Raw genomic sequence first — 20,698 nt, 5'->3', positions numbered from 1 at the left:
TTTACTGCCTCCGCCAATGCCCTCATCCAAACCTCTTCTTGACACTTTTCAAATGGACTGTGAACAGGGTCCCTGGATTGGTCTCAGGCACTCTACTGTCACTTCCTTCTGCCAGAGAAGCAATGTTTTTAAAGATCAGCTTATATGATGAAAAACCTTTGCTTAAAAACTTTAGATTTTCATGGACTTAAATGCATCATTTTTTTCATGCTATCACTCCAACATGTCATTCCCATCTTCTCTCTTAAAATTTCCCTCCATTCTTGTCAAACTGGGCAACTCATACTGCGTAAAGCCATCTCAGACTTTACTATCTCTGTGCCTGAATGCTAGTTTTTACCACCCCTATCTATCCTGCCAAAAGAACATTCTAAGCCAGCTCACATGTACCTTCAACAATTACATGTGTATCTCATAGCACGTCATTTTTATACCTTTTAGGGCAATTTCTATATCCTGCTTTACATTTGTGAATCTTGGGCTCATATCCCAATCTAGATGGAAAACTTTTTGGGAGATGTAACTATTTCTTATTCCTCTTATACCTCTTATAGAACCTGGTTCAATGTCTTACCTTAAAGTAAATTATTGATAAAGAATAACTGACTTTACTGTTGGATTCTAGGAACACAGAGATAAAGGCAAAGAAAAAATATATATATATATATATATATATATATATAAATCCGTAAATGAAATCCCTTACTGGAAAAGAAGGTGGAAGAACCATGTGTTTTGGGAAGCAAGTCAGTGAACCCACTGCAATTACAGCCTTCACAGGAATTGTTAGGATCTGTGGAGTAAAGCAGACCATAAAGAAGTAAGTGTTTACGTCTGAGATTGAGTTTGACCATTACTGCATTATTTTTGAGGATGTAAAGAAAGTCATTTTGGGGTTATATTAACAATAACCAATGCAAAAGCAGTATTAAAATTACCCATGAAAATTGTTTAATTTGACCAGTGTACTCCATCAAATGCTATGAAATACAATAAACTTCGATGTATTTTCAGTGATTCATTGAAAACATAGTAAATAAGACCAAACAGTAGGGAAGGAGGAAGGAAGAATTGATTTTTCGTAATACAGGTTATTTTGTAGACTATTAATTTAACAAGGAAAGTCAAATTATACTCCTAAAACAATGTATGAAACACTTAGTATTTTCTAGACTTATATAGTTCTGTATTTTTTGTATGCAGCAATAAATAAACATCAGCTTAATTTAAAAAATAAGTTCAACATTATAGATGTTGAATATCAACTCCATACTATATGTAGCTCAAAAAGATACGTTTTAAAATATTTTTTCCTAATTCTCATTTTGATCCACACTAACAAAAATTTGTCTTAGCTATGAAATGTACTTATTTCTATTGTGACTGATGAATTCTTGTGATTCAAGTCATGTCATTCAAGTGACATACATGAATTCTTCACTTACGGAGGTTATTTGATACACTCCCAACAAATCCATTATTATTATATATTATTTACATATATTACATACATTATTATTATTAAATGACCAGCTTTGTTTATTCTGAATTAGCTTTGTTTCATGTGGGGGTTGTATGTGCTGAAAATAGTTAGGAGACCAGCAGTAGCAACTTGTTGAATTCAGCAGTGTTCAACTTCCCAAAGAACTTGTAAATATTAAATTAAAATGCTGAGTGAAGTAAGTCAGTCGGAGAAGGACAAGCATTATATGTTCTCATTCATGTGGGGAATATAAATAATAGTGAAAGGGAAATATAAGGGAAGGGAGAAGAAATGTGTGGGAAATATCAGAAAGGGAGACAGAACGTAAAGACTGCTACTTCTGGGAAACGAACTGGGGGTGGTGGAAGGGGAGGAGGGCGGGGGGTGGGAGTGATTGGGTGACGGGCACTGGGGGTTATTCTGTATGTTGGTAAATTGAACACCAATAAAAAATAAATTAAAAAAAATAAAAAAAATAAAAAAAATAAATTAAAATACTTAAGTGTGGCAGAAATATATCCATTCAAAATCTCATTGAATGCAATAAACACCACAAATAGTTTTTCAAAAGCTCAATGATTTTCACTTTGGCCCTTGACTTAGAATGACTGATGTAAATACAGTCATAAGAATTCAAATTAAGATGTGATTTCTTCTTTTCTTTTCAAATTTTTATTTACTTATACATGAGAGAAAGTGAGAGACATAGGCAGAGGGAGAAGCAGGCTCCCCATGGGACCTGGGATCATGCTCTGAGCTGAATGCAGACACTCAACCACTGAGCCACCCAGGCATCCCTAAGATGTGTTTTCTTGATTGTATATTCCTTTTTGGAAAAATTACACAGAAGGCTATTAATGACTGCAGAAGAATCAGTGATCTCATTCAGGAATTTCAGTTAGGATCTGTGCAATGCTATAACTATGTGTAAGCAGATTTCCAACACAGTCAATTATAAATGTGCCAAAGCCATTTTACTGAAGTTGTTTTTAGTTAAGAGGTTTGGGCATTATCAGACTACCATGAGCTAATGAACACCAAGACTGTGTAAACTCTTCTCAAAAGCTCAGTTTTTAAGGTATGGAACAGTTAAACTATAACTTTATCAGTAAACTTAGCTGTTTCTGTAAAAGGACTGAATTATCAGAAAAACTTCATTAACATGAATCTCCATAGTCTTTACCTCATAGTCTGTGGTGATCTGTATGGCTCCATCATGAATCCCTTCCAGTTTTTTGGCAGTAAGTTTGACTCTGAACACTGCAAAATAGCCTGAAGATAATATTACCTGTTTATGGTAAAAATGACATTGTTCATTAATCTCGCTAGTTGAGGTTTCCTATTAAAATGGTAAAGAGCAATATTGTGATGAACTGTCTTCGAAATTCTAACATACACTGTATGACACTGAATTACCGCACCATCTTGTACAAATATCTCAGAATAATGCCCATCCTTAGATGATTATTTACTATACTTATTCATTGCGCCAACAAGAAAAATGGCTCCCCGAGGAACAGTCAGATTCCCATCTGCCAAGGTAGAAAGGGGTTTGGTCTCCACACATCCTACATGTCCCTGCATGGACAGAGAGGGTGAGGGTGGAGCAAAAGGACACACCCTTCCACTGACCCTTCAGCCACATTAGGGCATTAAGCATGCACAGAGTTGGTTTTGTTTCAAGTTCTGAATTTAACTCTGCACATTAAGAATCAGGCCTTCAGAGCAACTGAGATTGGGGTCATATGAAAACATCAAAAATCATGGAAAGAAGAGTTAAGCAATAAAAATTTGAAAGAAGTATGGAAATTTTATTTGTTTTCTCAAGCTATTTGCTGATGTTTCTCACACTCTTCTCTTAAACTGAGGTATAGTTAACATATAACATGATATCAGTCTTAGGTGTAGATCATAATGATTCAAGATTTGTATGTATTATAAAATGATCACAATAAATCTAATCACCTCCCATCACCATACATAATTAAAACATTTTTTTCCTTGAGAACTTTTAATTACCCTCCTAACAACTTTCACATATACAACGCCTTGTTATTAATATAGTTACCATGCTGTATGTTATGTTCCCATGATTTATTTTTAACTAGAAGTTTGTACATTTTGACCCCCTTCCTCCATTTTGCCACTCCATTTCCCTACCTGCGTGAACCATCAATCTGATCTCTGTACCTATGAGCTTGGTTCATTTTCTTTTGTTCTTTTAGAGTCTACATCTAAGTGAAGTCATATGGTATTTATTTTTCTCTGTCTGACTTCTTTCACTTAACATAAGTGAAAGATCCATGTTGCTTCAAATGCTGAGATTCTATTCTTTTTTTATGGCTGAGTAGTATTCCAGTGTGTGTGTGTGTGTGTGTGTGTGTGTGTGTGTGTATGAAACAATCACATCTTCTTTATCTATTTATTCACTGATGGTCATTTAGGTTGTTTTCATATCTTGGCTACTGTACATAATGCTTGATAAATATGGGGGTGCATTTATCTTTTTGAGTGTTTTTGTTTTCTTCAGATAAACACCCAGACGTAGAATTACTGGATCATATGTTATTTCTAATTGAGGCATCTCTATACTATTTTCTACAGTGGCTGTTTCCACCAACAGTAGATGAGGGTTTCCTTTTCTCTACATTCTCACCAACATTTGCAATTTCTTGTCTTTCTGATAGCCACTCTAACAGGTGTGCAGTGATACCTCATTGTGGTCTTGATCTGCATTTTCCTGATGATGAGTGATGTTGAGCATCTTTTCATGTGTCTGTTGGCCAACTGTATGTCTTCTTTGGAGGAAATGTCTATTCAAATCCTCTGTCCACTTCAAAATCAGAATGCTTGTTTTTTTTTGCAATTGAGTTGTGTCAGTTTTTAAAATATATTTTGGATATTAACTCCTTATTGGACATATAATTTGCAAATATTTTCTTCCACAAAGTTGCTTTTTCCTTTTGTTGATGGCTTCCTTTGCTATGCAGAAGCTTTTTAGATGGATGTAGTTCCAACAATTTCTGCTTTCTTTGTCTTTGCTTTTGGAGTCAGATCCAAAAAAATCATCACCAAGACTGCTGTCAAGGGACTTATTCTCTTCTTCTAGGGGGTTTTATGGTTCTAGGTCTTAAATTTAAGTCTTTCATCCATTCTGAGTCGATTTTTGTGTGTGGTGTGTGACAGTGGTTGTCCACTTTCCTTCTGTCAGTACTTTTTTCAATTGTGAAATTCCCAAAGAAAGTAATTCATTTTTGAAGTTGTACTTTAATTATTAGTTATATTTTATCGAGAATTCATATTTAGCTTAAAATAACAAATGTTGATACACCAAAGGTATGCACATTCTTCTTTTAAGAAGTGTTTTCTGTGTGTTGATTTTGTGGCAATTCTAATACTTTCTACTGTATAGACTGCCTAAATCAGAACACAGGTCTGAAGAGCACACAGTTGTTGGCACTGTGTGTTTCATAAGGAACAAGACCGTAATTTAGCTCACAGCTTTGCTTTTGGGAAAACAGTCGAAAATTTAAGCATTATAAGCTTAAAAAAAATCATTTTGTGGAATTGCTATTTTGAAGTTGGCACCTCACTACAACTTCTTTTAAGATTCCTAACAATGATCTCATCTTTCTGTCCTTTGTTTTTAAATTTATAGTTTTATATACAAGCTAATTCTAAAGCCTAAATTGTCTAACAAGCTTTATGCTATTAAATGGACTTCTCAAATTTACATAGTATGTGTTAACATATGCTATTTATGGCTAGAAATGATCCAGATTTCTAGAATTATTAGATTTATGATGTCTTACTAGGAAATAGTAAAATTCAACCAAATAGGAGTGGATATACATATGATTTTACTCTAACTTCACTGTTGAATATATTAATGGCTGGCTTAATTATTATCATTTTTCTACATTCTATTTTTATTAAAAATAAAACCCTAGCTGGAGTGAAAATATTACTTCTCATGGACATATACTTCTTTGTTTTAAAAGAATGCTTTATTTTTGAATCAAATTTAAAACAAATTATTAAAATATAAAGAGCCATAAATTACCACTGTTCACAAATATCTGATTATGTAGCTTGAATGCTACATAGTTGCAATTAGAATATACATTATTTAAAACTATTTTCCACTATTTCATGAATCCTCTTCCAAGTTATTACAATCATTTATAATTTTTTATTTGTAAATTTTATTTACTAATTTTTTATTTGTAAATTCAATAATAAGATCATGATTTACTTTATGCATTTGATGGTTTCCAGGTATTTGAAATTATTCATAACGCTATTACAAACATCTTGATTCTCACAGCTTTTAGTTCTTTTTAAAAATTTTTAATTTTAATACTGTTTTATAATATATCCAAATTGTTAACATTTTAACATGTAATCAATATTAAAAATTATTTACAACCCAAAACTAAGTCTTCAAATCTAGTGTGTATTTGACACAAGACATCTTAACTGAGATTAGCCACATTTCAAGGGCTCAGTAGCCACCTGTTAATTAGTTGCTACCGTCTTGGGCAGTACAGTTTTATACCAGTGAGTTTTAGCTCTTTAAATTACTTCTATGGGAAGAATTCTCAGGAGTGGTACATACTGCCAAACTGCCCTCCAAAAGGATCCTTCTACCACAAATTATTTAAATAAATTTTTATATCCTATGGCATTCCATAGAAGTGTATTTGTTAATCATCTCTGTGCTTAAGAACATTTTCTCTTTCTTTTGTAAAACAGCCACAAGAAATTCTTTCCTTAACTTATAGATATGTTACACTCCTTCTCACACAAGGTAACTCTACTAGTTCTGTTCTGAGTAGGTATAAACTCCAAGTTCCACTTTCACTAGCGGCAAGGGCTTTTACTGACATATGTGTTTTCTTTTGTTTCATCATGCTCTTTAGTGACCAAATGTACATATTTATAAGATAGAATAAAAGTACATGGGCAGATCTACTAACGGATCAAACAATGTTTGTCTTACTGATACTCTCTTCTAATTGAAAGCAATTTCTACCAATGTGCAGGGCTATCTCTTTTGCCAAATAAATTCAATGAACATAGCTTTAGTTTAGTACTAATGGGAATTTCTCTTATAATGACATTTGTGTTACAAAAAAATTATTTAGATTTTGTTACAGAAGCTTTTATGACAAAGTAGAACTTAACTTCTTTGGGTTTCAAGTGCCCTAGTCATAAGAGGGGTTGAAGTAGACTACCCACAGAACATTTTAATATCAAATAACTGATGCTAGTATGAGTTTCATAAAAATATTAGTTCAAGTATGCGTCACAGAAATAGTCTTTTATTTGGTGTTAGACATACAACTAAGTTTAAGCAAACAATAAGAGTTTACTTACTGATGATTGCTCTGATAAAGAGGATTTTTCTAATTCTGGAAGGCTTGCAATTATTGTAGTTCTATTGCCTCTTTCAGTAGCTACGAGTTCTATTGATAAACCGTCTCCTATGATGTGCCAACTTTTTATAGCCAACTTAAAAAAGAGAAAGATAGGAAAGGGATATTATTGCAGCACTGGTAGAAAACCCTTAAATGTGATTTAGAATAAAAACAGATTCTTTTTTTACCTCAATTGGATTGCTGTTTATAATTGCAAATAAAATATTACTTGCTTCTGTAGCACTCAATATGCCAAAATCTATGAAACGTTCCTCTATTTTGGGGGGTAATACAAAGTACTGAAAGATATAAAGAACTAGATTAAACATTAAATCACACTTATAAAAAGCATGTTATCAAGAGAAAGTAGTTTTATGGACATACTAAGGTTTCTATATTTTATGTCAATATACACATATACACACATATAAAATATAATTAAGAATTCTGTACAATGAAGTATTTTGAGTAATCAGAAATGAAAACACTCATAGTCTCTATTGAATAACTATTTCTCCTCTGAAGGCACATAAAAGAAGCAGGAAGCTTAAGTACTAGGGAGGAGTAAGTAGAGCCCCAGAAGATTAGGGAAAAAGTCCCTGGTCTCAGTAAATATTATGCATTCATGAGAGCAGCCACAAATATATAATCACTCAAGCAAAACAAATGAAGGAGTGGGATAATACTGAAAAGTCCCTCAGCTCTGAAATTCTTATTGATGTCAGCTTTTTAGAGAAGTACATCTCTATGTGTTCTAATTTTCTTTTTATCTTTCATATCTTTCTTATCAGTTTCATCTCTTATCTAAAGTTCTTTCGTTGATTATCCTAAGGATAGCTTAGTTCGGATTTTTTTTCCTGGCTTATGTTCTGCATTAGAAAGACTTTTCTTCTTTCCTGCTATTCCAACTGTGTCTTTACCACCTTACTTTATTATTTGTTTCTTTTCTTTCTGCTATCTTTCCTGGTTTTGCTCACCATTTCCTTAAGTAATTCCCTCTTTGCCCTTCTTGTGTTATTTTTTCCCTGCTTATTATTTTCTTCCACTTAGTTTCCCCATGATTATAACAGTTTAAAAGCAAAACCAAGAGAAAGCACAACGTGGAAAAGTTCTAAGTGCCAACCGTAACAAAGGGACTCAGCTGTGTCACAAGAGCTGGCTGCTGGGAAGGGTGAAAAGCAGCTATCTTGGCAGTACCGAGAGAGGAGGGATTAGAGTAACGTCTAGAGCTCAGAAAATGCAAAGTTTAAGCATGTACAAAATGATCTCCTAATACCATCTGGACACACAAAAGATGGCTGGGAGCTTAACTTTTAAAGGTAGGTAACATACTTACATCTAAAAAGCCTGTATATACCCGCACAGGTAAATGAAATTTAGAGGCATTGGTAATAAGTAAAATATTGTTATCTATATGCATGGATGATGTGGATGGCATAAAAAACAGAGTAAAAATGTATCCTGATTCATTTGGAAGAATTAAGACTGGTTTGCTGAAGTTGTGAACCTAGGAAATGAAGGGAGAGAAAAAAAACAATGGGTCAGCATCATCTAGTTGGTGGAGCAGGAAAATGAAGAGTATGGGGGTTCCCAGACATACTTTAAACATTGTCTTGGCTTCTTCTGGTAGCAACACATCATGAATGAGGATCGCAAAGCTGAAAGTGTTAGTCAGGTAAATCGGCCTTTCCACAGGGTCAGCAGGACTGTCTCGGATGTGAAATAATGTGGCAGCATGATCAAATCCCAGATACCTATTTGAAAAAACATAAACAAAATAAATCATTTTTATCTCCGTGTGTGAATTTAAAATCCAAGTTCTTCAGCTGTAATAATTTTAAAATTTTCTGTTGTAGCATTAAGGCCTGTTACTAGAGAATTAGAACTATGAATATTTCAAGCCTGAGCGCATGATTTAAAACAGCTTGCAAAATATCAACATGTAATATAAAGGATTATTCTCTACTTAATTACATGCAATCAAACAATTAAAATCAAGAACATATTAACGGAAGGTTTTAAGCTACTTAAAAAGATCATGTTTATCATTTAATTGCAACCAGTATTGTTAAAATGAGTCCCTACAAAGTTGGATATTAAACTATTATTGTTTCAAGTATAATCAGAAAATGAACTATATATTATTACCAATTTATAAAAGGTTGTAATTCTGGAACACTGATTACAAGTTTATAAAGGAATACAAATTATTTTGTTTCAAGTGACAATATATTTTAACAACAAGACACAACTGCTTGTATGTTACAAAAAGAATTACAGAAAGGAAATAGCTCCAATGATTTAAATATTATTTAAAAATCACTATTTCATTTTTCTATTGCATTAATGAATCACTAAGACTTCATTTAAGCCCAAATCATATCATCCCATTTATCTTTTTCTTCCAAAAAAAACGTAAAAACAGGAAAATTTTCTCCTTTATATAAAAAGTTGTTCTTTTCAACAATACTTTCACGGAGCTTATGTGAATTTGGCTACTACTTTTGCTAAGGTCAATTAGCAGGAAAACAGAATTTACTGATTAGTGAAAAGTTATAAATCTTATTATTATTATTTTTAAATTTTTATTTATTTATGATAGTCACAGAGAGAGAGAGAGAGAGAGAGAGGCAGAGACACAGGCAGAGGGAGAAGCAGGCTCCATGCACCGGGAGCCTGACGTGGGATTCGATCCCGGGTCTCCAGGATCGCGCCCTGGGCCAAAGGCAGGCGCTAAACTGCTGCGCCACCCAGGGATCCCTATAAATCTCATTTTAAAGAGAAACTTACCCGTCTAAAACTTCAGCTTGATATGGTATTTCGAGTTTAGAATAACTCTTTTCCTTTGCTTTAACAGTTATTTTCCCAGAAAACTGAGATGGTTTTCTTGCCTTTGATGCTAAAAGGAAACATAAAAAATAATATCTGTCAGCTTTTAATACCAGGGTTTATTCAGAGGAGGATGAGTGTGACTTGATGCAGACTGACAAAATCTTTTAACAACAAAGTTGAGCTTTCAGACTGGCAAACAGGAGATTTCTACAACATTTTACATCCAAAAAGGGAAAAATATTTTAATTTTCCTGTAATGGGATTAAACAGATAAGGAATTAGCAAGTGAAGACAACTTAAGAGGAAAAAACACTCAATTTGAGCTCCTTCCCTTTAGCCCTAAGCTGTGGCTTTCCTTACACTAGAGCTTTTCACCCTGGGCACTATTAACGTTTTAGGCCAGGTTAGATCTTTCTAGAGTGCAAGGGCTGTCCATCCTGTGCATTAAAGAATGCTTTGCAGCATCACAGGCCTCTACCTGCTAGGCAGCAGTAACAGCCCCTAGATATGACAACCAAAAATGTTTGTGGACACTGCCAAATATACCCTGGCCTGGGAGGCAAAACTGGCTCCTATTGAGATCCACTGGTTTATAGCTATATTAAGAATAACATTCCTTGTATGCTAGACTCTTGTTATAAATATCAGTAAAGTAGCATTGTACAAGAAGTGCCAGGTGTCATGAGTTATGACTTCCTGTATTAGCCAACCCCAGCTCATAGTATAAGACCCTCCCTGCCATCATACTGTCCTCAGATATGAAGCGAAATCCTTAGATTTTGTGGCAATTATGAATTATTCCCTCTGTGATTACAGAAATAGATTTGGTTGGATCCAATCTGGATACCCATCAGATGGTCCTTTCAAAGCAAATAAAGAAGCTGTTTAACTTTATGCTGTTTAAGGTACTTCAGGAACACTTCTAGTTAGGAGAATTTATCTGTGAGTTCTGCAAATGTGCATTATTCAACTTTAGCAGAAAAAAAAGAAAAATAAAAAAATGGTATGACATCTAGCATGTGGCTAAGCAGATAGTGACTTCAGATTTTTAAAACTCCCATTAAGCCCCATTTCTTTTTGCTTGCTGTATAGCCATGACTGGGTTTATTATTTTAGGAGGCTTTACAATATTCCCTTATGCACAGGGGTGGTGGAAGGAGAGGTGTGAGTTGAAAGGTCAAAGGATTTTCCCATGATAATAAAAACCATTTTTAAGAAATGTAGCATTTGCTTTAAAAGATACTTTTCCTTTTACTAATATTACACAATTTAAGAAACATTTATTTTTTTAAAGAATTTTTATTATTTTTGTAATTTTATTTATTTGTCAAAGAGAGAGAGAAAGCACAATCAAGGATATCAGGAGAGAGAGAAGCAGAATCACCACTGAGCAGGGAGCCTGATGTGGGGCTTGTGGGTCCTGGGATCATGACCTGAGCCAAAAGCGAATGCTTAACTGACTGAGCCTCCCAGGTGCCCCAAGACAGACTTTTTTTTAGAATCTGTGACCTCAGAGAGCCAACATTACTGACACTCATTTATCTCAAGAAGGGAAACATTCACTAGGTTGTTGAATCAGGAACTGGAGAAGAAGAGCTTGAGAGAACTATATAGCACACCCGCTCCTGGTATGCAACTCCCCTACTGCTTGGATTTAACAGAAGGATGGATCCTTCTCAGGGTCTCAGTTCTCAGTGTCAGGAATTACTACTGCCCACTCTCAGTGAGAGAAGAGAAGAGAATGCACCTGCTGATGCTGATACTGGTAGATGTTACTGTAGTATCCCAGCAACAGAGAAGACAATTTATCATAAATCTGGAAATAACTGTGGCATCAAAATTCTCTACAATACTATTTTTTGATAGCTGGGTTATGAAAGTATGACACATATTTAATCTTGATTTCTTCAGGAGTTTTCTCCGATCTCAAATAGGATGAACACTAAAGCTTGGCATCCAGCCTGTGTACTGCTCCAGATCCTCTCCAGAACTCTTCATGTAAAAAAGTGCAGATGCTGTCGCAAACACTGTACAGTCTTACAGTATTCCTTTTTATTTTTTTTATTGGAGTTCAATTTGCCAACATATAGCATAACACCCAGTGCTCATCCCATCCAGTGCCCCCCTCAGTGCCCGTCACCCAGTCACCCCCACCCCCGCCCACCTCTCTTTCTACCACCCCTTGTTCGTTTCCCAGAGTTGGGAGTCTCTCATGTTCTGTCTCCCTTTCTGATATTTCCCACTCATTTTTTCTCCTTTCCCCTTTATTCCCTTTCACTATTTTTTATATGCCCCAAATGAATGAGACCATATAATGTTTGTCCTTTTCCAATTGACTTATTTCACTCAGCATAATACCCTCCAGTTTCATCCACATCGAAGCAGGTGGTGTGTATTTGTCGTTTCTAATGGCTGAGTAATATACTTGGTAGGTCACAGTGATCAAACACTCTCTTCTGATGAGGAGTGTGGCTGTGAAATGTGAGCTATGAGCAGAGAGGTGGCTTCATCATAAAGCCAAAGCGTAAGCTTCAGGGCTCCTCACTTGCAAGAGCCCTTATGAGAAAAGCCCCATTTGAGTGGCAGTGCTCATTGAGTATAATTATATAAACAGTTAAGCAGCCATTAAATCACTATTTTAAAAACTTTGTGATAGCAAACTCAATAAATGTTCTAGTAAAGTGGGCAAAACTGAATAAAAACATGCAATTAAAATATGTTAAAGCATGGGTTAACATTTCAAATGTCAAAATACATAATATACAAGTCTGAAATAATAGTTAATTTTTTTTCAGTTCTCTAATTTGACAATGCTATCATAAAGGTTATTATTTTAGGTTAGGCAGAATTGTCTGCCTTGTTTAAAAAGCCAGTACATGAAACTGTTATGGAGAATACTTTATTTCTATTCTCAAATTCAAACATGCTTCTGAAATTCAAATACATTATCACTCAATTACAAAAAATGACATAAGGCAAAGCTTACTAGGTATATATGTGAAAACGCAGATCACAAAAATTTAATTACAATTCTAATGTATTGGCTAATACTAATTTCAGTTTATGAACTTGCATTTTCTTTTGTGAAGCAATCAAATAAGAGTTTGTAATGGTTTATAAAGAGGTGATGGGGATTAAGGAGTGCATTTGCTGAAATGACCCCAGGATGTTGTATGGAAGTATTGAATTACTACACTGTACATCTGAAACTAATATTACACTGTATGTTAACTAATTGGAATTCAAAGAGAAACGAAAAAAAAAAAAACCTAAGTTGTAATGTAAAATCTGACTGTAAAATGATGTTTCTATATTAAGATGTCAATATACATGCCTTCTAGTTTACCAAAATAAGATCACTTCATCAGAGAGAGAAAGCTAAATACTTACCATCAAAACTAATACTTGCAACCTTGGTATATTTACTTTCCGAAGCTTTTAATGTAATTGGTTTAAAGTGTACCGTTATAGCATCATTTTGTGGTGTAGGTCGAACACTCTGCAAACAGAACAATATATATCGCATTATTTTAGTTTAATGGTTCAGTTACATTACACTGGAAGAGTGTACTGGAAAAGCAAAGCAGAACCAAAATTGGAAAAGATTATGTGCTCCCTTTAAATAGAATAAGCCGCGCTGACACCACTTCACATTAATTTCATTAGAATATCTTCATGAAATAAAATGATGGCCAGAAGAAAAGTATATGATAGGTGAGTATAAAAATCTGGAGACAAACCAGGGTAGACACTGGGTATGAATACATAAAACAGAAAATAAAGATATTTATTTTCTAAATAAGTGCCCAATTCATACATGAGAGGAAGAGATGTGATAGGGTGCCTCTTAAAGAACTTCACAATACCAAATGTAATATCCTGACTATATGAAGATGAAGAATAAACATGAATTTGGAAACTGGTACTCCACTGCAAAAGCAGTTTTGCAGATCCCACTTTTGGTGGTGCTTTCTCTATGTCTCTAGGATGTGGCTGTGCAAGTGAGGTATGCCGCTGTCACCAGGCAGGGCTAAGCTCGCAGCTGTGGGCCTGAGGAGTAGTGTGGACTGAAGGGCTTTTTAGCATGGAGAGGTCAGAACAGTTCAAACTTAAAAAATAAAATCTTTCTATTCAACAAATTAACCTTTAATAACAAACACAGTAAAAGCTTGCATTTTTGGAGCAAGCCAGAAAAATAAATGCATTTTAAAGTGCAGTTACTTTTTTATTATCCTTACTGACACAAAGCATTTGTCATCAGAAGGAACCTTAAAGATCGCTACCTGATTCCCTGTTTTACAGATGAAGAGAACCTTGCAATGTGGAGTGGTATTTCAATAGCTAGTCACCAAGAGGTGGGGCTGGAAACCAGATGCTCTGAGTTGGTCCAGGGTCTGGGCCCTTTACTTGGCATCTAGTGCCTAAACATATATTAATGAAGTCATGGTATTGTACACAAATCTTGATCAATAATCTTCCTTTAGAATTCAATTAGAATCTTACTTCGGTCTTAAAACCCTTCTAGGGGGAATCCCTGGGTGCTCAGCAGTTTAGCGCCTATCTTTGGACCAGGGCATGATCCTGGAGTCCTGGGATCGAGTCCCACATCGAGCTCCCTGCATGGATCCTGCTTCTCCCTCTGCCTGTGTCTCTGCCTCTCTCTCTCTCTCTGTATCTCTCGTGAATAAGTAAATAAAATCTTAAAAACAAAACAAAACAAAAAAAAAACAAACCCTTCGAGGGTTTTTGGTGAATTTTCAGGGGCTTTATAAACTTGTCAAAGCCTTATGTTTCTCATTGAAATAACACAGTTCTCTTCTGTGACCCTTACCAGGTGTGCCTGCTAACATGAGTGCAGTCAGATCCCCGCAGGTCACCCAAGTTCTTCCCCCGGCTCCCTACCCCCCTTTTCAGTTGATCCACAAAAGTGGAATCTGACTAAATTGAATAAGGGGCAGTTACGTGAAGGCAGAAGAAGCACCTGAGAAGAGTAGGAAGAAAAACTGCTCATTTTGCATTGTGTTCGCGATCACAGGGAACAAAGCCGGTTATACACGTGATTACAGATACTGCTTTTACACCAGACAGCAGGGCACCTCCCTTTTCATCAGTGGTTAGTCTTTACTGGGTCTGAAATGATGCCGCTAAGGATGGTTCTGCAGTTCTCTGAGCTAGAAATCTTAATAGCCTGAGCTCTTGGCCTTAGGCTCTCTCAGGATTTTAACTTATCTTTCTTCTGAATTTCTCATTTGCTTTTGAATCTCTACTTGGGGCTGCAAGTGGATTTGTTCATATTGATATATTCATTATCAATAAGCTTGCTGTTAGTAGCAATCATTTAAGATACAAATTTCTTCATTCCTTGAAGCCTGTGTGTGCACGTCTATTATTTTTAACAATAAAAGCAGTTTGATCTGTGAGATAAACTACAAAATGGAAAGGTTTCATATACTATACTACTACACTAATGCTTCTTCCAAATGAAAGGAAGGCAGCACAGAAGTAAATATGAGTGCCACAGTGATCCTTTATGCAACAAAAGGATATTAACTATTTAACTAGAAGTGTCAGTTTGAGTAAGCTGTCTTACTCTGGGCCTTATTTTTCCTGCCTCTCACTAGAGAGATTGGATTAGGTATTTTGTAAGATTCTATCTATCTACAAAGTATTGTGATTTTAATTTTGTTCTTTTTTCAAATGAGCCACTTTCATCCTGAGGTCATTTGTTAGAGAGATGATCAGATGAAGTTTTGTAGTTTGCAGAGGACTTCCACATGCTCTACTGAACATGACAAAGCAGCAATGGAATCCTGACCATTTTCAAACATGCTTAAAGTGGCAGTTCAGTAGTAACAACCATAACACTTTTTGTGCGTTATCAGCCTGCACAATACCATACTAGAAACAACTAAGCAATGGTATTTTGTTGAAATATAGTCACTGTAAGCTGTTTGTGGGAATGCAAACTGGTGCAGTCACTCTGGAAAACAGTATGGAGGTTCTTCAAAAAGTTAAATTAGAGCTACCCTATGACCCAGCAATTACACTACTAGTCATTTATCTGAGGATACACATATAGTGGTTCTAAGGTATACACACACTCCAATGTTCATAGCAGTAAAGTCCACAATAGCCAAAGTATGGAAAGAGCCCAGATGTCCACTGACAGATGAATGGATAAAGAAGATGTGGTAAATATATACACAATAGAATACTACTCAGCCATCAAAAAGAATGAAATCTTGCCATTTGCAACGATGTGGATGGAAATAGAGGGTATTATGCTAAGCGAAATAAGTCAGTCAGAGAAAGACAAAGACCATATGATCTCACTCATATGTGGAATTTAAGAAATAAAACAGATGAACCTAGAGGAAGGGAAGGAAAAATAAAATAAGATGAAAACAGAAAAGGAGGCAAACCATAAGAGATTCTTAACTATAGGAAACTGAGGATTGCTGGAGGGGAGATGGGTGGAGGGATGGGGTAACAGGGTGATGGGCATTAAGGAGAGCATTTCATGTAGTGAGTACTGGATATTATATGCAACTGATCAATCACTAAACTCTAGTTCTGAAACTAACTACACTAAATGTTAATTAAACTGAATTTAAATAAAAAAATTTAAAAATACACTCACTGTTAAGTAGTAAGATCTTAGAACACCTGATGAAAAATATTTTTCTCACATGAAATATATTACTTTAAGGATTTCCTTATCACAGGACATTTTTTATATTCAGTATTATTGCCTTTATATATATATATATTATACTAATAGTAAACAAATATTCAACTGACTTATGTTCCATATGAATGATCTCAATTGTTCACTTATTATCATTGAAAAAAAACCCCCAAGCCTAAATCAGCTAAAATCCATTTTTTTTAAGATTTTATTTATTCATGAGACACAGAGAAAGAGAGAGAGAGAGAGAGAGAGAGAGGCAGAGACATAGGCAGAGGGAGAAGCAGGCTCCATGCAGGGAGCCCGATGTGGGACTCGATCCCGGGACTCCAGGATCACGCCCTGAGCCGAAGGCAGACACTAAACCGCTGAGTCACCCAGGGAACCCTAAAATCCATTTTTCAAGGAAACAAAAACAAAGGCAAACAAATAAAACACCTAAATAGTTGGCTCATTCTGGTGGCTTTAAAGAAAAAAATAATAGATGATCATCAACTTGTATTAAGCATATTTACACTAACAATCTGTTTTACTATTAATCACTAACTGTTGCTTACTAAAGATAATTGAGAAGTGGAAAAAAATATGGCAAGATTCCCAGGAAAGGCAGCTTGCACATGTTCTAAATATAGTTCTAGTCTTTTCTCATGATATTCTTACACAACTATGCTCAGTAACTCTCAATTCAGATTGAAAGGCCCAGGACATTCTGAAACTATTTACAAAAACATCTGAATAAGCAAGGAAAATAACCTTTCAGCATGTAACAATTGTATTTTTAACAATAGGTACACAAATTCACTAAAGCTCATATGAAGATGATAGTGGCAAAACTGAGAGATCTATCTATCTATCTATCTATCTATCTATCTATCTATCTATCTATCTATCTATGATTTTTACCCATCAATCAGCAAGGAAACTTTGTACTAATGTTCCTCTTAAGATATCTCAAGCAAATTTATTCCATCATTTATACCACACTGCTTTTTTAAGTGGTGCAGAAAATCATATTTTCAAAGTTGCACTACAATGTCAGGGAGGCTTGAACCTGGGCATTTTGTCCATTCACAGGTGAGAAACTCTTATTTTGAGACACTTGCTTTAGGACTCCCATATCTAGAAAGATGAGGATACTCTGGATTCCCGGAAGGGGAATTAAAAAACCCTTCAGCTTCTAGTAACACCTAGTTTATCCTAAGATGTTATGTATTTGTGAAATGGACAGAGGTAGGGGCACTTCTAAAAATGTCAGTCTCTATGTCTGGTATATTATGCAGAAAAATAGAGGGGAAAAAAAACCTTAGGAAGCTCTCTTAAAACTCTGTTTCCACAGTAGATGCATTTGTCCCTGGGCAATACAGTAAGAAGTCTAAGCTAACAAACATTATCTCAAGTGGACCAGTGCAACAGATTCCCAACTCACTGTAGGGCACTTTCCACAAAGTAGCTACTATGACTTTTACGACACATAAATCAGATGATCTTGCTCCCTTGCTTAAAATTCTAGAATTTGCTGTTGCACTTATAATAAAATCTAAATACCTCTCAAAGCTCAGAAAGCCATGATGAACTCGTGGGCCCTCACCTTTTACACTCAACCCTTATTACTTGTTTCCCATGACATCCAAAGCTGTTTCTGCTGTGGGCCCAACTTCTAACTCTTCAGTTATTACCTCAAACATCGGCTTCTCAGAGACAACCCTAACTAAACCACCTCCCTCCCACACACACATGGATTCTGTTTCTTTTTTGTTAGAACTTGGTTCAATTTACAATAATGTTGTATACTTGTCATCAGTCTCCCAAGCTAAACGGTGAGCTCAATAGGGGCAGAAACCCTGGATGTCTGATTTACCACTGTGTTCTCAGTACCTAGTATAGAAGCTGGCTTAGAGTTGACGTTCATTAGATATTTACTGGGTGAATAAAGGAAGAATGAATGAGGAAATAAGACAAAACTACCAAAACACTGGTAGAGTGTAGGCTCTGGACATTAGAAAAAATACAAGCACAAGTACCTACAGATGCAGATATACAGACAAATATTACAGATCAATGTTTTTAGTAGAAATACTGAATATGAAATTAAAATGATGTATCTGTAAAGATTCGATTGGTATCATTATATACTAACATACTTTTAAGTAACTTGAGTTTCTACAGTTGAAGAAGTCGCTTCAAAAAAAAAGCTTTGATTCATTCTGCTTCTTTGGAAAACTAGAACCTGTGTATGTTATATAGGACTGCTGTATCAAATAAAGTAATCCATGTAAAGAACCTGGCATAGTGCCTGACCCATAGTTAAGAACAAAAATGTTGACTTATCATGTATCCTTAAAGGCAGAACATGGGACTCTTTCCTTCTAAGTTATAAGTAAATTGAATACTATGGTATTTTTTCATATTTTTATGATTAATTGATAATTTCATTTTAAAGAAAATGTTTATTGAAAAAGACATTTGTTTTGGCCCGTTCATTGTATGTAAAAAGTTAGAAAGATTGCTTGGGCTAAGTAGAAGCATTTTTTTCATCAAATCTCTCAATTCTTCCATTTGGGGAAGTAACTGCAGGAATGAAGTCTGCCCAACATTAAAGTTCTTCTAACGACCCTGCATTGTGCCATGGTGTCCCACAGACAGAAGAAACCAGTCATGGACAAACAGCATGGAGAACACACAAAAATAAAAATTATCTGACATCTTGAACTGAGGCAATAGCCGGGTGATCCATCGACAGCCAGTGTCTGCCCTACAGCCAAAGAGCTGCTCTCCGCAGCCAAAGAGGGATCTCCAAATGTGCTGCCAGGAAGCTGTGCTATGAGTTGCTTTCCCAGTGGAGAAAATACTTGGGCTTACCAGAGAGAAAAAGGGCTGGGAAGAGTGGTACACTAACCATTGATACAGTAAATGTGCTCTATGTGGCCAACTGGGGCAAAGAAGAAATCAGCATCAAAAAGTTCAAAGAAGGTAATAAGTTGCAGCCAAAGCAATCTAAACTAATCTAGCAGAAGGAATCATACTCTATTAGGGAGAAAACTTGGATAAACTAACCCAGAGAATTCTGAACATAAAGAATCACAATTCTGGATAAAGAAAGATTTTAAAATGTTAACCTGGAACAGCGATACTGAGACCTTTGCGTTTCATTTTAGGTAAAATCTAAAACGTGTGTTGTGTTTATGGCTGGGGAGGGAAGTCTAACTAACAGGTTTTCTAATTTTTTACTTTGCAAATGTGAGGGTGATGGTGGCAAGGGATCAAGGGGGGAATCTCCTACTACCTACCATCTTTATTCATCACATAAAGGATGTTTTAATGGCAAACAAATAGGGAAAATTAACAAAACAAAAAATTAGCTATTTTAAAGGATCAACAAAATTGACAACCTTAACTAGACTGACCAAAACCACTTTTTAAATACAGAGAAGACTAAATTACTAAAATCAAGAATGACTAAATTACTAAAATTGAGAATGAAAAATAGATGTTACTATCTACTTCATAGGGACAAAAGAATTGTAAGGGAATGCTATGAACACTGGTATGCTAACCAATTAGGAACTTGAGACACAATGACATAATCCCTAGGAAGACATAAGCCACGGAAACTTAGGCAAGAAGAAACAAAATCTGAAAAGGCCTTAAGAGAATGAATTTCACAACTTCCCACAAAGAGAAACCCTGGCCCAGAGACTTCATCGGTGAATTCTACCAAACATTTAAGAGGAGTTAACAATAATCCTTCACAAACTCTTCCCAAAAATTGAAGAAGAGAGAATACTTCCCAACTCATTCTACTGGAAAACAAAGATAACAACAGAGTTATCTACCACCTTTATAAGACAATAGATATTTTAACATCAAACAAAGAAAACAAGTATATTATTGCATAACAGTACTTATCTAGAAAGGGTATTTATATTAACATATGTACAACTCACATTTATACTATTCTTATTTTGCTCATTTTTCTATAGACTTGTGAAAATGTCAATATAGTTAAAGAACCAAAACCAGTCACTAACCCCTCAATAAAGTAACAAACCACGTTATGTATTTAGAAAGATGTAATTAATTACTGCTATAAATAGGAATTACAAAGAAATTATAGAACAGAAACATTCATCGAATATTTTGTTATGTAGTCATTATTGGAGAACATGTTGATAGTGGCATTCCATAGGGACTGAGGACAATCTTTCCAAAAACTGAATTAAAAAAAAAAAAAATCAAGTCACTGAATCAAAAAAAAAAAAAAAAGAATATATTTTT

At 35.2% G+C, this 20,698-nt stretch overlaps 1 protein-coding gene across 1 annotated transcript in view; it reads right to left on the bottom strand.

Annotated features, from left to right (window-relative positions):
• The window catches only part of TMEM131 (transmembrane protein 131), a 228,288-nt gene that overhangs the window by 47,226 nt on the left and 160,364 nt on the right, over nucleotides 1-20,698 (bottom strand). Inside the window, exons 12-19 of the mRNA XM_077915121.1 lie at nucleotides 13,126-13,234; nucleotides 9,694-9,802; nucleotides 8,504-8,657; nucleotides 8,240-8,410; nucleotides 7,092-7,202; nucleotides 6,863-6,997; nucleotides 2,667-2,771; nucleotides 707-793 (exon numbers count right to left, since the gene is read on the bottom strand). Coding sequence (XP_077771247.1) covers nucleotides 707-793; nucleotides 2,667-2,771; nucleotides 6,863-6,997; nucleotides 7,092-7,202; nucleotides 8,240-8,410; nucleotides 8,504-8,657; nucleotides 9,694-9,802; nucleotides 13,126-13,234 — 981 coding nt within the window. The remainder of the gene's footprint in view (nucleotides 1-706; nucleotides 794-2,666; nucleotides 2,772-6,862; nucleotides 6,998-7,091; nucleotides 7,203-8,239; nucleotides 8,411-8,503; nucleotides 8,658-9,693; nucleotides 9,803-13,125; nucleotides 13,235-20,698) is intronic.

Source organism: Canis aureus, chromosome 11 (assembly GCF_053574225.1).
Source record: "Canis aureus isolate CA01 chromosome 11, VMU_Caureus_v.1.0, whole genome shotgun sequence".
NCBI classification, from domain to species: Eukaryota; Metazoa; Chordata; class Mammalia; order Carnivora; family Canidae; genus Canis; species Canis aureus.
The sequence above is the reverse complement of the archived record's forward strand: the minus strand, read 5'-3'. Positions and strand labels throughout refer to the sequence as shown.